At 37.0% G+C, this 22842-nt stretch overlaps 1 protein-coding gene across 6 annotated transcripts in view; it reads right to left on the bottom strand.

The window, feature by feature from the left end:
• The window catches only part of ATP11A (ATPase phospholipid transporting 11A), a 1534794-nt gene that overhangs the window by 746421 nt on the left and 765531 nt on the right, over window positions 1-22842 (bottom strand). For all 6 annotated transcript variants that reach the window (XM_044072636.1, XM_044072632.1, XM_044072633.1 and 3 more), the window contains exon 5: window positions 18753-18860. In XM_044072636.1, the coding sequence (XP_043928571.1) occupies window positions 18753-18860 (108 nt within the window). The remainder of the gene's footprint in view (window positions 1-18752; window positions 18861-22842) is intronic.

The raw sequence follows: 22842 nt of genomic DNA, 5'->3' as shown, positions 1-22842 counted from the left end.
AATTTCTGAGTCTCAGTAACCTTAGAAAACCTGTCTGTCTTACTTATTTATTTACTTTTAGGAGCAGGGGGCTGAGTGAGACTCTGGGGCTTGGGAAGCAGACATAAAAGTATCCAGAAGAGCTTCCAAAACAGAAGGAACTGCAAAAGGACTAGGAAAAATCCATCTGTAACTAATATCTCTTCTGGACAGTATACATCTACTAGCTTTCCCACTGAAAATGTTCACATAATTTTAATAATGTTAACTCCAAAAGAAAGTTCTTCAACCAGGGAGACAAGGGCCAGAGTATCCTCTTTGTTAGACACCAAAGCAAGAGGAAAGTGAAGTCAAAGATTCACCACCAGAATATAAATCCTTATAGTCATCAGGCAAATCAGAATCCCTACATCTTTTAGAGGAAGCAGAAGAACGAAAACCAACAGGAGATGGGACAGGCTTTATAGCCATTATGGCTTTAAAAAAGACCTTGGGTGAAGTCATGCCACTCCTTTTGGGGGTCTTTAACAACAAGAGTCACATGCCTTGTTTTTGTTTCTTTTTTACAGGAACATTGTCCCTAACAAACCTAGGAGGTTCTGAAATCTGTTTTACTTGTAGTAGGGAACCCAGTACTTCTTCCCTTACAAATATCTTGGGAATATCCCTAAGCCCTAAAGGGATTACCAGTCATGGATTTTCCCTTCTCGTCCAAAATGGATGTCATTTCAGCTTCAGAGGATGTGCGAATGGAATGCCCCTTGTCAGCCTCCAACAAAATCTTTGACAGAGCGGGCAGAAGACAGAGCCAGATATTCCTCAGGCTCTTCATCTGATCCCATAGTGATATCCGTCAGAGGCTGGACAGCAGAAATCTCCTGTTGTTCTAACTTTAACTTCTTTTTCAAAGGCAGTTGGACGTTTGGGCTGGTGCAGTCACAAGTCTCTCTTCAATGTCTTTACATTTCTAAGCATTAAAACCATGACTTATTATATATCTGAAAAACCCACTAAGACACCTCTTCAAATGCTCAATGTTCAATATCTACTAATGCACAAGTATTTTTGTACTGTAACAGCTGCCTCTACTTTCAAATGAACGTAATCCAATTAGCAAAATGTTATGTGCAATTGTTAATGTAGATTATTAAATAATATACTTTAACAATGTATAGGTAACTGTTAATGTATTTATTTAATGTCTGTTCATGTACATTACTGAATGTCTGTTTAAAAATATTTTAATATGCTGGAGCTGTTCTTCCCAGGCCCTCATGAAAAGTTTTTTTTTTTTTGACTAAACACAGTCAGAGAAACCCAATAAACAAAAGCAAAATAAAAAAAATAAATTAAATACATTTACAGTGAACTCTTAACACCTTTCAAAGGGAAAATACATTCTACACCATGCCAGCCTGTTCCACATAACGCTTTGCTTACGCATTACAATTCATCATCTTTGCAAATGGCACACATATACACTGTAATGGATCCAAGCTTATTAAATGTACAGATGACCCAACATACTATGTCCCGGCACCTTTTTATCAATTCCATAATCTGTCTTTCAATTTATTTGCAGTCTCTGCATGTTTGACTATATAAGCCAGGATTATACATTAAATGTATACACTTTTTTGCCAGATTCCTTGGATTATGCTCCTACCTTTTGAAGATGCTCTGCAAAATTCCCAATACTGAAATGATTATCTATAAAATGTAAAGAATTATTAATAACAAATGGTCTCAAGTCATATAGTCATCATCATGCTATACACAGCAAAGGCTTTTATGACCAACTAGACCCATACATGAAAAAATTAACATATTTCTGATTCCTAGTTTCATATGCCTTTAAGTACATTTAAGTAGGGTTGTTTGTTTTGCTGATAACTTACCTTTTCAGTCTCACAAATGTGAACCATTAAATGCCCTTAACTTGCTGGAACTGTCTCATTATTTTGCACACGTTCAAATCTGGACAGCAAAGAATTTCTGATTCTACTTCACATGTTCAGCTCTAAATAAACTGATACAGTCCATCCGCTGTCATCTGCTCTATAACTACTAGTGTAACTGCACCATAAATCCAAAAGAGTTGCCTTTTTTATCAATATTGCCATATTACGGAATAAACATCAATTACAATAAAACAAAATGTATTCAAGTCAGTCTGTCAGCAAACCATCAGTTTGCATCTTATCAATAACCAGTCACAACTCTGCTTCAGCTCTCCCAGTGTGAAAAACAAAATAGAGAAAAGGTCTAGTAATTCTGCCAGTTTTAGTAAAATTCCATTACTGGCTGGATGCCAGCAACGAAACTCAGATAGCCTGAAAGAAAATCAGCTATAAAAGGTAGAGAGAAAACATTGACCAGTGGAGAATCTTGCCACTAAGCAGCTCAAGATCCAAGTTTGGTACAAGACCTAGCTTCCAGTAATTTGGAGGAAAACTTAAGTCAAAAGTGCTCAGAGCGGATTAAAAGAAATGAAACATTGAAGGAGTATATCAACCCAAATAACAAAAGGTTGGAAAAAAAATAGAAGAAGCTTTAAATACCTACTCAGATGAACTGATAAAAATGCAAAAATCAGAGGTCGACATGAAGAAAGCGATGGCTGAACATGAGGCTGCTCAAAAAAAGCTGCTTCAAAAACAGTAGCATTACAGGACAGATTTTCTGATGTACCAGTGAAAATGGAAGGAACAGACTGTATTAATTTTGTGAAAGCAGAAATAAGCAACTAGAGTGGTATTCAACATGCTTTATTAACTGAGAGGGTCGCATTATGTGTATGCTCCAAACCTGACCATGACAAAACAGCAAAGAACTGTACTTGTGAAGATGCAATCATACCTGAAGAAAGAATTGATCTGAGAAAACTGTGGCAGAAGGGTAAAGTATTAAAAACTCCTCCACATCTTTCTGCCTCAAGCCCATCCCCAAAAGCACTATGAAAAGACTTCTCCTCAAACTCAAACCTTGTTGCAATGCACCAGACAACCTTCCACCCACCTTCCTCAAATAATCTGCAGACAGCATTGCCTATCACATCTCTATTCTTGTAAACAGATCCATACAAGAATCATTCGTCCCTTCTATCTGGCACCATGTGTACATCATCCCCCTCCACAAAGGTGGCAAAAATACTGATACCACCAACTTCAGGCCTATTGCCATTTTTCTAAAATACTAGAGAAAACAATACAAACACAACTCATGGCACAGGTAACACTAAACAAACTCTTCTCCCCTGGCTACAGCGCCATGACTGCCCTTCTTTCCTTTTTTGAAACCATAAACCTCAAACGCAACTCAGGCAAGTTTGGATCCACACTATTTCTAGATCTGTCAAAGGCCTTTGACACCATCTCACACACCCTACTTATATCCCAACTCTCCCCCCTACATCTCTCTCCCACCACCATCGCCTGCTTTCCCAGCTACTTGTCCAACTGCCAACAAGCTGTCCAATGGAAAACTTCAACCTCCCCCTTCCTTCCCACACCCACAGGTGTAACCACAAGGTTCTGTTCTTGGCCCTCTACTCTTCAACCTATTCATTAACAACTTTCCCTAATCCATCCCAAACTCATCTGTCATCCAGTATGCAGAAGACTCAACAACCATCTGCTCAGCCTTCTCTCCCTCTGAGCTCCTCGCAAAAATCCAACTAGCCTTCTCCAAAACAGAAACTTGGATGCAGTCTAACCATCTGGCGCTAAATGCAAATAAAACCAAACTAATGTTTTTTTCCCCTACAAAAACTCGATTGACAAATCCACATTCACCATACACAGCCAAAGCAACACCCTCCTTGAAATTGTTCCCAACACCAAGCTTCTTGGCATCATTATTGATGAAGAACTAAAATTTGACACCCACATCCGCTCCGCAATCAAGAAAACACACCAAAAATTAGGTCTCCTCTACAGGCACAACTGCTTCCTAAGCCCCTCTACCCGTCAAACTCTTGCATCCACCTTCCTACTTCCCACCCTTATGTATGGTGCCCCTCTTTTCACCAATCTCCATCTTGGCCTTCGGTCCAAACTTGAATCCTGCTACCACAAGATCTCCAAATTTGCAACCAAATCAAAAAACTCATCCCACCACTGCCACTCCCTCCTCACCCTCAACTGTATTGAACTACCCAACTACCTCAGTTACCTACAACTCACCATTGCCCACAAGCTCACCTTTAAACCTGCCAACTGCCCAGCTCTCGCTACTTCCTTAAAACCTTACATTCCCAACCGCTCACTCAGATCCATAAACCAAAATCTCCTTCAGGGTCCACAAACCTGCACGACCTCCTGGCCATTTACTGCTGTCCCACTCCTTAGCTAAAAAGTGGAACTCTTTCCCCACACACCTAGGCAACCTACCTAACCATAAAAATTTCAGATCTCAGCTACTCGCTTATCTTTCTTCCAAATGGGAATGCCCTTGCCATGCTCCAACTTAAACCCCTCAACCCCTCATTCCACCTTGCACTGACTCATCCAACTACCTCTACTATTACTTCATCCCACCCAAAACAATCCCTCCCCTACCAAAAACTAATTTTCTCTCTAATATCTATTGTACTGTACTCTCCTATCTCAATTATACTATCACCCTCTCCATGCATAATATTTTCCTAACCTACTAATTGCTAGTAGCTATTTTGAAATCTTAATCGTACAATTGAGTTTATAACAAACATATTCACTTTATGTAAATGTTGAAATTTTTGTACTGAATTATGTCTTTTCATTTTTGTAACATTGTGACAAGCCAATTGCAAATATCATGGAGCTTATCTGTAAATGTTTAATTAGCTGTATGAACTATGGCCATTTGTAACATGTGAAATGTAACTTGCAATTATTGTGGAGCTTTTCTCCCCAGGCCTCCACTGAAAACGGGCTCTTCTTGGCCCAGTGGACTTCCCTGGTCATCAGACTTAAATAAAAAGTAAAAAATAATAAATAAAACTGGACACAGCACAGTGTTTATGAAAAATGATTACTTACTACACATCAGGCAGAAGAAAAGCAAATTTATTCCATTAATCAGGGAATGTCGAGAGGCAGGTGTGAGATTCAAGCAACTGTATACAGCATTCTTCAGAATATTTTTTTCTGTAGGATCAAAGTCATTTTGTGATGCAGAACAGGCTACGGGGATATACAAAAGCCTGTCCAACAAAAAAGTGATCCATCAAACAGAAGGGGACTCTGCTTCTCATTCTTCTAACAATGAAGCTCACAGACAGACTTTGCCAGTGAAACCTTTTCCTATGTTTCAAAGGAAGATACTTGAGAGACAGAAAAATGTGTAGGAGTGGACTAAAAGAATCTAGAGATCTGGGGTTGGGAGATGGAGATGAAAAGGAAAATGACCAGCAACACTGAATTAATGAGTAAATGTGGGACTATAATGCAGCAATCACATCTGTGAAGTATGGTTTTACACGAAAAAGGGGCTGAGAAAGATTGGACCTTTGTTGACAATGATACACTTGTGGGGGGACTAAAAAGCAAATATCTCATGTTATGTTATTAATGTTTGGAAGGATACTAAAAAGAAAGAAAAAAGTCACTGAAAGTATCACAATATTTATTCGTAACTACAAATTTCATGAGATAAATTGCATTTTATGTAGTAAAGCATTTTCAGTGATTGAGGTTTACTTTAGTGTTTTTATCACATACAAGTACTTTTTTTCTTTTTAGTTTTAAGAAATGTAGGTATTACAATGTAGAAAGAGAAAAAAGGCTGGACAAAAACATGCGTAAGTTAATATGCTATAATCTTGGCTGATGGGGTGGGAATAGGTTATAAAAATGCAAAGTTCTTCTTTCGGCTTTTCCCGGTTAGGGGTCACCACAGCGGAACTCCCGTCCGCTAATGATTGGCAGTAGATTTTTACGGTGCCGAGGTGCCAGCTCGATGCCCAACCTTCAAAGAAGATACACCCATTCATGCATGTCTTTCGAACGCCACTCGACTGTGGGGAGGACATGCAGACTCCACACAGAAGGCGCTCCAGCTGAGAATCGAACGGGAGAACCTCTTGCTGTGAGGCGACAACGCTACCGCTGCACCACCGCAGTTATAAAAATGCAATCATAATATATATTAAGTTGAGATGTTTTCTCTTACTTCTGCATAAGTGAACGACTGCATTAATGTCCTTGGCTTAATCTTATATATTTGTTTTGTGTGTTTAAGCATGAGGCTTTCAAATAAGAGAAAACTGAATGCAATAAAGTTTTACCTTTAGCAAATAAATATTCATTGTGAGTTGAGAAGACTGTATCTGAGTGCAGCTATATCATTTGTTCTTATGTTTCCATGGAGATAAGCTCACTAAAGGTGCAGGCAATTTATTTCAAGGCTGGGCATTGTTTGTGAAGGAAAATGTAAAATAAAAGGTACATGGGCAAGCAACTTAGTAAAAAAATAAAGTTGGAATTTAATGGAAGTGAATAAGAGATAGCACCATTCCCGTTACCTAAATACTTCAATGCATTTATTAGAACAGTGTATAATTTAGTTTTATTTAAAGATAGCCAGTGCACTTTTTCTTAAGACTAAAAGTTAATGTTTTCTGAACTCATGCAAGATGGTTTCACATCTGAGAGGGGAATAAAGATGATGCAACAACAGACAGCAGTTACTGTAAGTAGGAGTACAGGCTGTAACATGTGCCTTAGCATGGATAACCTTAATTTCAGGTTAGATGATGCCTCCGGGTGAAGCTGTCAATTTGGGACAATTGTTCCCATCAGGAGGATTAAACTTCATTTCCTGATATGTACATACTTTTGTGTGTTTGTTTTAAAGGGGGGGTTCTAGGGGCATGTTTGTTTTTGTTTTGTTTGAATGTTTTCAGTAAAACAAAAAGTCTTCTAAAATGTGACATAGGTTCCAATGGAGATGACAAGAAACCACTGTATAAAATTTCAACCTGCCAAATATTAGTGGACGCATATAAACAAAAGCTGGAAATAAACATTTTAAAAAAGCTGTCATATATAAATGGTGGGAATAATAACTTATTATAACAGCTACACTATCCATATTAACTGCCTCACAGGTATGGACAATAAGGTAAGAGCACTGAATTACATTAAGAAATGCAGAACGCAAATAGAAATGCTACAAGAGACACATTTGGAAAGAAGTGAGCACGTGAATGATATAGAAAGGATGTCATGATGGATATTCAGCAGAATATCAGGGAGAAAGGAAATGGTGATGTCCTAAACTAATTGCTACAGGAGCTCCAAAAGAGATAGAAGAGGAGGAAAAAAAAGAGTATGACAGATTTGTGGGAGAAAGTGGCTACTGGCAAGACAGGGAGATTATGCTGGCATGTATTCAACTTAAAACCGCTGCTATGGAGCTTAAGAAAATTTTGGGAGAAAATCAGCTTTCAGCAAAGATTACTACTTACGGGTAGGGACTGAAACTCGATTTGCAAGACTGAAGATGTATCTGGGAGACCTAGAAGGGAAAATCTAACAAAAGGGGGTAGATTTCTGAAGAAATAAATGAAAATATTTGGTATGTAAGATGAGAATTTAGTACTAGGAAATCTGAGAGAATTTACATATTATTCCCAAGGTACAAAAACTGGGCTCGACTAAAACAGAAATTACATTTCAGTAATATGTACATTTAATTGAAAGTTGACACAAATCAATGATTTCAGATCATGTGCTAATAACAACTAACATAAAAATGTAGGGCAATTAAGGAAAAGTGAGACGATACTTCCCCCGCTTACCTTTTAAAAAGAGATCATTTAAGGAATGGTTAGTGGAAATTGTTCAAGCATTATTAGAGAAGATAGAGATTTCTTCAGATGTTATAGCTAGTGAGTGGGATAAAATTAAAGTAGAGAGTTTAAAAATAGGCTTGAAATAAAAGAAAAAGAGATATGGTTAAAAACTAACTGGAATTATTCAGAGGGATGACAAACATTAAAGCATTGCAGAGTAAGGGGCATCTCACAAAACAAGAAAAGGCACAACTGCAGAGTGCTAAACAGAAAATAAGGGGGTTTAGGGATACTATGCATGAGTTTAGAAAGATTGCTGTTAAGCAACTGTTTTTTTTTTTTTTTTTGATAACTTTAGAGCACAAAAACTTATAGCACGACTTAGGAAACAAAGTAGAAAGGGTTGTTGCCAAACCTAGGGAGTCTATACGATGAAAAAAATTGCCAGAGATCCTGTAGAGGTATTACAGATGTTTTAGAATTTTTATGAAAATTTGTATAAAGCAGAGACATGTGAAAATCAAGAAAGAGCACAAATGGAATTATTTACGTAAGACTTAAGTATGCCAAGTTAGTGGTAGATGAGGCTCAACAATTAACAGTTAAGATATGAGAAGATGAGATAAAAATGGTGACATATAAACGATCTGCAGGAAAGTCTCCAGGAAGAGATGTTATTCCTAAGGAAGTATGGATGCTTGGAATGAAGAAAGTGATAAAGATCTGGAAGGTTTTATTTAACAGTATTTTAAAAACAGGGAAAGCACGAACATCCTATAAGAAAATTGTGGTGGCTGTAACACCTAAATTCAGCAAAGAACTTTTAGACCCAGCTTCATATAGTCCCATTTCAATTTTAAACCACAATTTTAAAGTGTTTATGTCTATAATAGCTAAAAGAAGGGCAATCGTGTTGGCAAAATTTATAGATATGGAGCAATCTGTTTTTGTGGAGAGGAGACAAACATATGACAGCATTAATTGGACAATGATGATCCAGAGGGAAGCAGATTGTAAGAAAATACTGCAGTTGGTGGGTCTTAATGCAGAGAAAGCATTGGCTAGACTAAGCTGAGATTTAAGCATTTGCATTCCCTGATACAATAATAAGGTTAATTAGGAGGATACATGAGAGATTGGAGTCAAAAAGTAAAGTGTAAGGCTTACTCTCTGACAAGATGTGCCTGAAAAGAGGAACCAGTCAAGGATATCCTCTTTCTCCTTTATTACTTACAGAATATTTGGAGCCACTGGCAAAGGAAACAATGGACTCAGAAAATTAAGGATATAATTGGTATGGTAAACAAGAAAAGTTGGCTTTACTTGCAGACGATATTATCTTGTACTAGACAAAACCAGTAAAGGACATCTCAGTGTTGGGGAACATCTTGAAACAGTTTCAAGCCTTTTCGGGATATAACACTAATGAAGATGAAACAAAGGTTATAGCTGTAAACTATGTACCCAACATGAATTGGTTCAGCAATACCCATATTTATAGGGACACACTAAAATTATGTATTTAGAAGTATGGATTAAAAAGGATTCAGTTATGGCAGCTAAGGACATGTGGGAAGAGACTAAAAAATAATACAAATACTGAGAAACTGGAAATTCTTGTTTATAGATAATAAGATACAATCAGTGAAAATGCTTACAGTCTCTTTAGTTTTATAAACAGGTCAGGCATATTTTTGTCAACCAGAACAGAAGTTGTGTACAATAATAAATAGTTGAAGGAATTTATCAAGGAGGGTAACAAGGCAAGTGTCAAGTGAGATAAGTTGATCATTGCACTAGAAAAAGGTGATGCTAGATTACCTGATTTGAAGGGATATTTTACAGCTGCATATTTAAAGCTCATAAACATAACACAAACAGAAATAAATAATTCAAAGTAGAAAGTGATGATGATGATGATGTTGATGATGTGGGGAGAAATTCAAGAAATAAGGACAGAGAGGGAGTTTGGATTCAGATCATTAAGGATTATAACAATCACATAAAATATTATAAAGTAGCAGGTAGTATTTTAAGAACTAAGCCAACACAGGAATGGAGAAAGGAGATTTATGCCAATAGGGATGACTGCAATTAGGGAGTACAGAGAATAAGCATCAGGAGACATGAATTTACTGGAGAAAACTGATAAAGGAATCACGGTATTGGGAGAAAATAACTAGAGATGGAAAGCTGACAGAATAGGAAGAGGCCAAGAAGACATTTGGACTGGATGCTAGAGACTGCCTTCCCTATCAAGGATTAGTAGATAAGTAAATGACCTGCGCTTGTTGAGGTTTTTAGTTGAATCTAAACAGAAGCTGTGGTTGAAAAAGAGATTGTTACAAGGGCAAGTAAACTACTGCATGATAGCTATAGAAATCAATCACAGGAGGTTGGAAAAGTTTGGGAAGAGAGACTGGATAAGCAATTCACAAGGAAACAATGGGAAGACATGTGCATGGCTCCCAAATACACAACAAAGTCTAGAAGATTTAGGATTTTTGCTTGGAAGTGTTTGCATAGTTTTTTTTATACCCCAAGCAGACTCCAAAGAATTTTTCCTTAGGTAGATGCTAAATGTTGGAGGTTTGATGGGGAAGAAAATGGCAACATTGAGCATACGTTTTGGAAGTGTAATGAGTTGGTAGACTTTACAAATTCTCTACGGGGTACCCTGTCAGGAATATTGAGCAAATGGGTGTAACTACGGAAATATATACAGTGGATATAAAAAGTTTACACACCCCTGTTAAAATGTAAGGTTTTGTGATATAAAAAATGAGACCACAATAAATCATTTCAAAACTTTTCCCACCTCTAATGTGACCTATAACCTGTACAATTCAATTGAAAAACAAACAAATCTGTTAGGGGAAAAATATAAAAAATGCACAATACTCTGGTTGCACAAAAGTGTGCACACCTTTGAACTAATACTTTCTTGTGTGTGCACACCCTTAAACTAATACTTTGTTGAATTACCTTTTGCTTTAATTACAGCATTCAGTCTTCTTGGGTACACACCTGGCATCAATTAGAGAGACTCTGATTAACCCCAAATAAAGTTCAGCCATCCTAGTAGGATTTTCCTGACATTTACTCAATTGCCTGTTACAGCAAAAGCCATGGTTTGCAGAGGGCTTACAAAGCATCAAATGGATCTCATTGCTTAAAGGTATCAGTCAGGAGAAGGGTACAAAAAATTTCCAAAGCATCGGATATACCATGGAACACAGTGAAGACAGTCATCAAAAAGTGGAGAAAATATGGGACAACAGTGACATTGTAAAGAACTGGATGTCCCTCCAAAATCAATGAAAAGACAAGACAAAAATTGGTCAGGGAGGCTGCCAGGAGACCTACAGCAACACTGAAGGAGCTGCAGGAATTTCTGGCAAGTACTCGTTGTATACTACTTGTGACAACAGTCTCCCATATTCTCCATATGTCTGGACTATGGCGTAGGGTTGCAAGATGGAAGCCTTTTCTTACACAGAAAAACATCCAGGCCCAGCTAAAATGTGCAAAACAATGCATCAAGTCTCCCAAATGCATGTGGGAAAATGTGTTATGGTCTGATGAGACCAAAGTTGAACTTTTTGGCCACAACTCCAAAAGGTGTTTGGAGCAAAAACAACACTTTGCATCACCAAAAGAACGGTGAAGCATGGTGGTGCAGTATCATGCTTTGGGCTTGCTTTTCTTCAGCTGGAACTGGGGCTTTAGTCAAGGTGGAGGAAATTATGAACAGTTCAAAATACCAGTCATTTTTGACCCCAAAACCTTCAGGTGTCTGCTAGAAAGCTAAAGATGAAGAGGAATTTCACCTTTTAACACAACAATAACCCCAAGCATATATCCAAATCAACAAAAGAATGGCTTAACCAGAAAAAAAATTAAAGTTTTGGAACGGCCCAGCCAGAACCCAGACCTAAATCCAATAGAAAATCTGTGGAGTAACTTGAAGAGGGCTGTGAACAAGAGATGCCCTCGCAATCTGACAGATTTGGAGGGCTTTTGCAAGGAAGAGTGGGCAAATATTGCCAAGTCAAGATATGCCATGCTGATAGATTCCTACCCAAGAAGACTGAATGCTGTAATTCAATCAAAAGGTGCTTCAACAAAGTATTAGTTTAAGGGTGTGCATACAAAACAAAGTATTAGTTTAGGGGTGTGCACACTTATGCAACCAGCATATTATACATTTTTTATTTTTTATATTTTTTCCCCTAACAGATTTGTTTTTAATTGAATTGCACAGGTTATAGGTCACATTAAAGGTGGAAAAAGTTTTGAAATGATTTATTGTGGTCTCATTTTTTTATATCACAAAAACCTGGCATTTTACAGGGGTGTGTAAACTTTTTATATCCACTATATATATATATATATATATATATATATATATATATATATATATATATATATATATATACATGGAATCACTACATAATCTTGAACTTTTGAAATACCGAATTTCAAAAGCTCGAGACTATATAGCCGAAACCCCTAAATACCGAAAATACACAAGCGTGAAATTCAAAATCCCGAACGTACAACACACATACAGCACACACATACACACAGCATCCCCCCACAATCAAACAAATTATCCTACACTACAGATAAGCAGGGGGGGGGAAGACCCCATGGACCCCCCACACCCCCTACTTTAATATTCTAACTCCGAGATCGCACAAACAGGCAAGCAAGGCAAACTCACAACCACACATGTTACAGTCCCTCACACACACACATCACAGTCACAGCACACACACTGACACACACTAGAGCCCCTCACAAATACACTTACACAGACATACTTACCTGAACCGCTACACCAGAAGTGCTAATTCAATATCTCCAAACATCGGGATTTTAAATTTCACGCTTTTGGTCTTTCGGTATTTAGGGGTTTCGACTATACAGTCTCGAGCTTTTGAAATTCGGTATTTCAAAAGTTCGAGATTATGTAGTGATTCCATATATATATATATATATATATATATATATATATATATATATATATATATACACACACATATATATATATATATATATATATATATATATATATATATAAATTTTCTTTTTTTTTTTGAGCTGGGATACAGCATCTGAGTTTCCTAAATATAGTAAGGCCTTGTTAAGTTTAATTCTGGTGGCTGCCAAAAAAAAAAGCAGTTACTAGAAAATGGAAATCAAAGTCTAAACCAACCGTATTTAAAGTATTGAATATTTTGACAGAGATAAAATAATGGTATGAGCAATGGAAACTGGAACAATACATGCAGAAAAATGTTTTGGAGGAGGAGTGAGGTTTAAGGAAAGACAGGAACTGAACAATTTACATAATGCTGGATTGATGATAGTTATACAAAAGAATACAAGTGATGTATAATGTTTGTAACTGAAAGCATGTTAATATGGCTTGTATGTCTTAATTATTCAATAAAGGCTTTAAAAAATAAGGGCATGTTTCATCTCAGCTATGGCTAAAGCTATACTAGCTTTGGTTCTGTTACTGATTGCTGTAACATAAGTACTTTTATTATTATGCTGCAATCTGCATATCACAAATGTGTGTGTGTGTGTGTGTGTGTGTGTGTGTATACTTAACGTAAAAGTATCAGCTAACTAAATATGTTCTTTATTCTACAGCTTCAACCATTCTATCTGCATACTTACAAGGTTTGTCTGATATGCAGACAGCCTGCATTAGTGCCACACTCTTCCTTCTGCTGTAAATAATTGCAACACTCAAGTTATATTCTTATATTGGGTCTCTGGCACTCCCCTTCTCTCCACGCCAAATGGGCCTTGCCCGGCTGGAACTTCTTGGCAAGCAAATGCTAATAAAGAAATATGAATAACTACAAAGCATAGGCAGAGTCTAATCACTAAGAGAACAGAGGGGGGGAGGGGGGGACAAGTATGACTGGAAAAAAAGAGCTGCTATCCATTTAAGAAAGGTAGGCAGTTAGGTTTTAAGCAAGAAAACTAACTATTACTTGCTGAGTTACTTATATTATACACTACTTAACTGAGCCTGCTTACTTCCTTCACAACGATTCTAAGGGGATTAAAAGAAGGTCCTTCCTACTTTCACTTTGTGTGTATGTGGCTAATTTGTCTGAACTTTGCAGCTGTAACATTAGAAACATCATCATAATGTGAAATATGTCCGTGAAACCACACTTCCCAAAAAACTAAGGGAATTTATTGCAAAAATTACATAATCTCTGTAAGTACGATGCAATAAACCACATGACTGTGACCTTCTTTTTAGGTAAATAGATTCTCACCCTTCCATGTTATTAGTTTGTGCCACTCACTGCAACTCAAAGACATAATTTACAGTATTCTACTCTGAAGGCTATTTGCACCACCTTCAAAATATTTCTTCTGCATTTTGGCATTACCCACATTCAAATGCTCAGAATACAACATATTTACAGACATTCTAGATTACTACAAACTACTAGCTACTACAAATTAACATTACATTAGGCAAAAAATATCAAAATAGAATTTCTCACCAATACTTTAATTTGGATTCTTTCCAGGTACTCTCCAAATAAAACTCTACAACCCAAATAAGCATGGGGAAAAAAAGAGGAACTGTATTGCACTGTCTTGTTAATTAACAAAATAGTTAGCATTTCAGACTCACAGCATTTGGTTCAAAGCTGATGTCCCCCTCCCTGTGTGTGTGTGTGTGTGTGTGTGTGTGTGTGTGTGTGTGTGTGTGTGTGTGTGTGTGTGTGTGTGTGTGTGTGTGTGTGTGTGTACCGTGATAGACTGCTAAGTTTTGCATTTTATACTATTGCTTGCCAGTATAACCTTTTATTGCTCCACAAGAACGAAAAGGATAAAGTGAGTAATGGAAAAAGGAAGAAATCAAACTAGCAACCGAAGTACTATATAAATGTACCAAGCACTAAAACTGATGGTACTGTGGTCAGAGTGGCTCAGACTTAAAGTTAACTTTTTTTTGTCATAAAACAAGAAACATTTTATTAAATTATCACATATGACATAGGCCATGTTACACTTATATGAATGACAATAAACCATAGTGACACAGTCTCAGTTCCAAACATTATACACTTCAAACCATGCAAGACAAGCTTTAGCTGCAAACATTACACATCATTTTTAACATATCCAGTCATTGTTAGTAAACCATTACATAGCTTATTCAAATCCTGCCTTCTTTTAAACCCTGTTCCTCCTCTGCATGTATTGATCCTACAGATACCATTTTTTCCTATGTAATTTGCTCCGACCCTTTTCTAAAGATCCCAGATCCAGTTGTTTCTGTTTCTAGTAAAGTCAGTTTAGAGTTTGATTTCCATTTTCTAATAATTGCTTTTTTAGCAGTCATTATAATTAGACTCAGCAAGGCCTTACTATGTCTAGGCAATTCTGAGTTTGTATCATAGCTCAAAAACATAATTTCCACAGTCACTCCAATTTGCTCATCCAGCATTTCCGACACAGCAGTTTATAGGGAATCTTTAAAGTATACCAGCTCATTACACATTCAGAAAATATGTTCCCAGTTACCTCTTTCTCCCCCATCACACCTCCAACATTTGTTGTCTACCTGAGGAAAAATTCTTTGAAGTTTGCTTGGGGTATAAAAATACCTATGTAAGCATTTCCAGGCAAAGATCCGAAATCTTCTAAGTTTTGCTGCATATTTGGGAGGGATCTATATCACTTCATTGAATGGCTAAGCCACTCATCAAACACTTATTAATCGAAGCAGCTCTTCATCGAACTGCGAATTTTAAGTAGGGCAAACAAGTTCTTGGCCAACAGAGAGACTGCAAAAAATAAATAAATAAATAAAATTTAAAACCTGCCAAGATACTAAATATACCAACTTCGAGATCGCACTACAGTGGGGAAAAGGGCAAATTCTAGGCGGCGGCCAACTGTTAGTTTGCCCTAGTTAAAATTCACCATTCAATGAAGAGCAGCTTTGATAAATAGGTGTTCAACGAGTGGCTATTCACTGAATAACCATTCAACGAAATATAGACTCATTTGGGAGAACATATATATCCCCCATTATTTCTTTGTGAATTGTTTATCTAATCTCTCTTCCCAATCCTTCATAACCTCCTCTGATTGATTCTTATACTTATCATGCAATACACTTCATATGCTCTACTAATTATTCCTTTCTTAATGGCAACTTCTGTTCTAGACTCTACTAAATACTCTACCAGTGCTGGTCTTTCATTTAGGACCTCCCTATTTCTTTCCCTTTGTCTATACTCTGACATCAATTATTGATATGGAAGGCAATCTTTAGCCTGCAATCCAAATAAGTTCTTGGCATCTTCCCATTTTATTACCTTTCCCTCTCTAGTTATTTGCTCCCAGTACCTGGGTTCCTTTGCCAGATTTCTCCAATACATTCCCGCCCCCTCTTGCCTATTGTCTTTATCCCTAATTGCAGTCATCCCTATCAGAAGAATCTCCTTTCTCTATTCCCATGTTGGCTTAGTTCTTAGAAGACCTTCCATTACTTTATGAATGCAGATTTCAAGTTAATTTGACAAAATAATAAAAATTATAAATATCAAGTCCATCAAAAAAATTGATCAGATGATGAAACCTTCAGAAAATTAAAATGCAATGCATGGACAAAACTTAGAGAACTGCCTGACAAGCAAAAATAACTGCATTTTAGATTTAATGTAATGTATAATAACTTGAATGACTTGATTTAATGGACACTCCTGTATAATAGTTTCTTTTCTTTTGTGTGTCAGGTTTAGTTGAAATGTTTTCATTTAATATGTTCGCAAATCTCTGACTGTAAATATTGTTGTGATTATTTTACAAATTGAAAATCCAATAAAAACTTTAAAAATAAGAAAATTAAAATGAATATTTAATACAGATTTAATAATAAATTGTATTGTATATGCAGCCTGACTACAGAAAATAGTAAAACTGTACTACAAGAAACATCTTTTATACGCAATTTTTTTTACTGTTTCAGTTCTGGTCGATATCCCTAAGTCAGGCAGGCAGTGCAAAAGCTAGGAATGCATAATTCAAAATGAGAATGCAGTTAAAACAACAAGTGAAACATCAAAACATATTACTAATGCAACAGACGTGGCTTTGCAAAACAACTATGCATTTTTTAAGCTTTCGCTTGGTGAACAGAACCAATCGATACAGGGCAAACCTGAAATGGCCTTCAAAGAACTCTTAACCAAATCAGAAACAGAAATACTTTTTTTTTAGTTAAAATCTCTGGATTCATCTCATATAAAAATTCATATGAAACATAAACTGACTTGTTCTGCCTTTACTGTGCAATGTTCAAACTAACTGTTGATATACACAGTTGCAAGGAGTAATTGTAGCTCCGTGAGCTTTCCAAACACTCTACAATTACTGCACGATAGTACAATGGGACTAAATCAGTACACAGCAAGTTAAGATAAAAACAAAAACTGCATCAGCAAAAAGGAAACAAATGCAGTCCTTTAGATGTCACTAAAGTAAACACTCTTACACCACAACTGATTGTCATATACTCATGACTATGTTATATTAATATGAATCAGATAACTAAAACATACAGCAAAGCAAAGGATTTCTAAGACCATCTACTTATTTTAGAAGCTGTTTCTTATTCTACGACTCCAATTTACAAACCTCATCTGTTAAACTAGCAAGGGTTGGTCGAGTACATTTACAGGTATATAACAAGAGCTTCCTAATTATTACTAATAACTAATTTAAGTCAGAACGGAACCAATATTTTACTTTCTTACGTGGTTAACAATCAGATGTAGTCAAGAGAACAAAATGGTATGAATCTGAAGCAATGCAACATATCGGTCTTTAATTTTTTTTCTGTGCTATAATTCTTCTTAATTTAGCATTTGAACAATCCTTGTTAATTTTTACAAGTATCCCCCAAACAATAACACATGTATCTGAAAGGCTCCTTACCAGATCTCTCCATTATCTCAGTTAACAAATATAATATATATATATATATATATATATATATATATATATATATATATATATATATAAAACTACGTATGTAAGCAAGCAATGTGAAAAAAAGGCAAAACGTCATGAAAAACACAAGCATGTACTGGAAAACATATCTGTTCTATGTACAGTTCTAGGGACTTAATTTTCCAAGACACAGAAAGCCAGGAGGAGTGCAATTAAAATGTTGCATCCTTTTACCATGTAGGAAATGACTGCAACAGCTTAGCCTGAAGAAAACAAGGGGTTATATGACAAAAAAAAAAAAAAGAGTCATTACTGGTAAACTCCTTAAAGAGACATGTGAAAAAAAGTAGACAATGGATATACAAGGAGGATCTTTTCATGGAAAGGAAGGTGGATACTTGGAAAAGCCTACTATAAGAGATATTAGTGTTAAAAAAACATCAAAAGATAAAGACAATTTTTATACTGGTTGGAAAAAAAGTAGATAAGCTATAAGTTCAGTAAGACATGCAGCGTACCAAGAAGGTCAAAAAAGGACATAAAATGCAAGCCAAGCAATACTCACATGACATCAAAATGAATGTTTGGTGACAGTGGGCTATTGACATACAACTTTAATTTAATCTCGAGAACAAATGGATTGAAAATTTTAGGCATGACACAATCATGCTTTACGGAAAGTTGTTCTCATCACATTCATTGTTATTGCACTGCCTTTTATCAACTTTATAAGGTAACGCATGGACAACTTCTTGTCTTTTGAACAGATGAAACTTTAAATCATAAATATATCAATCAATAAATCAATGGGACGGTCTGGCTGGGGTCCTCCAGCATTACAGGCAGCCTGATGGCTTCAGGTTTTGTTGATTCCTTAAACCAGCTGCAGCAATTTGTAAGGAAATGTTATTTTAAACTGCAATTGCCGGAAATAGTAAATTAACACCTAACCAGCACAAAAATAAACTCCAATATCAGTTGTACTTACCCTAAGCTTCTGGCTTTGCTTTTGGACCAACTTGCCATGCTGTACAACATGAACAGGACACTGGTTAACCGCATTATCTGCTTTATGTCGCAGCCAGTCTTCATAACCCTTCAAAAGAAGAGGAAGCAATACAGTTAGGAACCTGCTTTTACTAAACTTCTTTTTCTGGAGTACTTAATAAAAACCAATGGTCAACAGTTTCTCCTCACCTACTTGATATGCTTACTAGACCAAGGTTTCCAATGTTATGAAAAAAGAATATTACAAGCATTGAAAAGATATACAAAACTTCTGTTTATCTTGAATTTGCAATTCTTAATTTAAACTCTGGAAAAATATGCAAAGCATTCTGCTAAGAGTTAAAGGTATTCTTACGCTTTGCCAAAACTCGATGGTAAACAATGTATTTGTACACACAATTTATATAACTTTCCCTTTACTGATATGGGAATGCAGGAACTTCAACATACTTAATGCCAAGAAAATGAATGCTGAAATAGTGTAAATGTTACAGCTTCACGGGAGAAAAGGATGAAGCTGTGACTACGTCTCAGATGTAGAGTTCAGTTAGAAGCCTGAACGCAGGAAGAGCAGGCAGGAGAAGGATGTAATTAAGGAGCTGATGCTAGCTCAACCATCCTGGGTAAAAGGTACTGATGAAGTCATGATAAGTAGCTAGTTCTGGAGGAGACCAGGGTCCTGCAGTTCCTGCATCTTTATATGCAGTGAGCATGAGCCTGACAACAAGTTGTCCTTTGTTCCTCTAAGTCAGAAGGAATGAGCGTGTCCTTATCAGATAGGAGCTTACATGTCAAAGGGGAAGGAGATCAAAAAGGATTATAAAAACAGAGCAGCTATATCAAAAAGAAGAAAATAAAGGGAAACGTGTTACCCAAGAATCAACTGGAAACAATCATACAACCATAAGGTGTAAAGTCAGGGGATGCAGGAAGTGGAACTTTGAGAAATTAGAAAAAAGAGAAATACAGGTGGCATCAAACTAGCAAATAAAAAGAGCAACAAGGAACAGTTATGATGACAGCAAAAACATAATAATAGAAGATAAGAACATTTTTCAGATGTAAACCAGAATTGGAAAAAGGGAGAAATAGGCAAGCTACTACAGGAAGAAGGAGGAGATAAAGGCAGGGTAATAGGTTGAAGAATTAAATTTACCACTTTCCCAATTTTAGTCTAGTTAACAGGAAGGGTAGAACTGGCAGGCTCACAGAAGAGTTGGAAAAGCTAAGTAAGATGAGTCACAACAGCCAAATGAGCTAAAAAAATAAAAATAAAAATAAACCTCAATGGTCTGACCAGAATGTCAGCACTCATACAGGGACAGATGCACAATAGATCTCCTGGCAAATGGGGAAATGGGGCCACAGACATACCCACATACAAAAGAGAAAAGGAGGACCACCAGTGGGTATTAGAGAGAAATTAGCATTAACAAAGCAACAAGGAAAGTGGCAAAAAAGACTACCAAAATGTGAGGGGCTGTTGTATTCCTGGAGAAAAACTGATTCTGCCAGACAAACCTAAACCAGTTCTATGACAGGATGATACCAGAACTGGATAAAGGAACGCCATTAGAAACCATTAAATATATTACATGTATGTCCTTATCATGTCAGCTGATCTATGACCCAGTTTATCCTCTGTTTCAGCATTTTGTTCTTTGAAGATGATACAGGTACATGTGCCCAATACCAATATATACTGCAATGCCACATGCCACACCATATGTATAACTAGACCCTGATTCCTCCATCTTGCCTGTTAACCTATAAGCAATCACACTTACTGAAAAAATAAAAAATGCAGATTAGACATGCACATCGTTTACAAGTATATGCTTGCATGAATATAGAGAAACTGAACAGCTAAATGTTGGGTGGAGAGGCCAGCTGGTGACAGCAGGAAACCAATTTGAGACCACTGAAATGGCTCCGCTCATAGGCAATTTTCTTTCATACTGTTAGAAAAATATGTATTAATGTGTGTATGCTTAATGCCAATTAATAACCAAGTATTTTAATATGCTTTTCATTCTATTTTTCATGCACTGTATTTTATACAAATTGAGTTTCATATGAGATGCTTTTTGAAAACTGCAGTATGTTTTCTGAAACTTGCAAGTTGCCCTCTGACCTAGTAACTGCTAGCACAGCAATATTCTTGTTTATGCCTTGTGGAAATGTACTTGAGAAGCAGGTGTTTATCTGCTAGGTTAGAAGCGAATGAATGAACAATGCCTTATGTTATAAATGTAATGATTTTAGACAAACGGCTCTGTCCAGAGGAGCGGAACCTCTGCAGCTGTAGTAATTTAGAGATAAAGTAGACAAAGGATTATTAGAGAAATTAACTGCTAGCATTGTGCTTAATTTAGCCATAGTATCTTGAATGTAACATAACATGTATCTAACTGGGAGTAACCAAGGCCATGTTGTTTTCCTCAGGAAGTTTCACATAAAAATTGATAAATCAGCAGAAATTCATGGGAAAGATGGTCAGCAGATGATGATGAAAAAGGTGGTAATCTGTTACGTCAGCATGGTAGGACATAACCAGTTTAAGAATGTATAAAAATGAAAGTATTTCCTGTTTCTGGTTACACAAACTCTGTATTAGCACGTTTTTGTCTCCTTGCTGCAAGATTAAAGTGCCTTAACCTGAACCTACCCTGTTTTGATAATTTTTAAAGTATATTTTTCCTTTGACAGTTTGGTCCTTCGGACCGGAAAGTACCTCTCGCTCTAGGCCTAGGTCAGAATTGGGCCCGGTGGCATGCATCCGTACGGAGGAGAGGCCAAATCGGCTCCTCTGTTTTGAAAGACCTCCGACTGAATTGTCGTTCGAAAGAGGCCAGCCACCGTTTCTGATCTGGGATTGGAGGACGAGTCAACGATCTGGTGGATCAACTCACGGAGGGTCAGGTAAGGAGGAATTACTTTATTTCTGTTTTAAGATCAGGGACTAAGTACAGAACTGTTTTTTTTGTCAGGTAGATTTGCATGTGCAGATCAGGGACAGAAAAAGGGGTTACTGTTTTTGTCATAGAACAGGGAAACAGAATAGGTAGGCAGTTATTCTAGATAAACTGTGAAAAGGTATAGATTTGTGGTACCACATGACAGAAACGGTTACGTAACAATTTACAGCTTAGCTAAGACAGCAATGGGAAATCAGTGCACAAAAAATTCCCGAGACCCGCCCCTAACTGAAGACGCGAAGTATATGCAATTACAGCGTGCCAACAATGTTAAGTATTACACAAAATGGGTTGATAAGTATAAATTCGAGGGTAATTTAGACAAGCTTGCACTTATGAAACTTGTTAAACAGTTAAAAATAGACGCGAAAGGTCAACTAAAAAAGCGAAGACAATTAGGAGTCCCTCAGGCGCATAGGTGGCTTGAGGAAGCAAATCGCAGGGAGCAGAAAATTAAAAATTCAAAGACAATGTTCTTAGACAAAGAAGACAATAACTTGGTAATAGCAACAGCCCCTCCTCCGCCCCCTCCGCTTCCGTTACCAGAATATGAAGCGAGTGGACAAGCTGATCCACCTCCGCTATACCCAGCTGTTCCTGCAAAATCACAACCGTTTGTCAGGGATCCTATCGAGACCAGGTCTCAAACACGCGACTTGAGGAGAGAGATTGAGTTAAATTAATTAAACAGAAAATCACAGGCTATGAGTGAAGAAGAGATATGTCCACTCATAGAAGTACCGAATCCTCAGGCAGGACAGGATCCGACTCTTTTAGTTTATAGACCGTGGACACCGGAAGATATCCGGAAAGCCACAGAGGGAATTCCCCACCCAAAAGTGAACTTTAGAAAATTTTTAGAAGACTTACAGGGTATGAGATTAAGTTACCATTTAAATGGAGAAGAAGTAGAAAAAGTAGTTCGACAAATTGTGGGTCCAGATTGGCACATGATCAGTGGTGACTGGAATCCTCGTGATGCACAACTTAGACCACTCCCACATACTAATGCAGAACTGGATGGCAGAGTAAAAGGTCTGACAGACCGAATCTCTGAAAAGTGGAAGCCTAGGGCTGATTGGACTTGCATTA

This window comes from Protopterus annectens, chromosome 5.part0, assembly GCF_019279795.1.
Source record: "Protopterus annectens isolate FY-2018-M chromosome 5.part0, PAN1.0, whole genome shotgun sequence".
Taxonomy (NCBI): domain Eukaryota; kingdom Metazoa; phylum Chordata; order Ceratodontiformes; family Protopteridae; genus Protopterus; species Protopterus annectens.
This window is presented reverse-complemented; position numbering and strand designations above follow the sequence as displayed.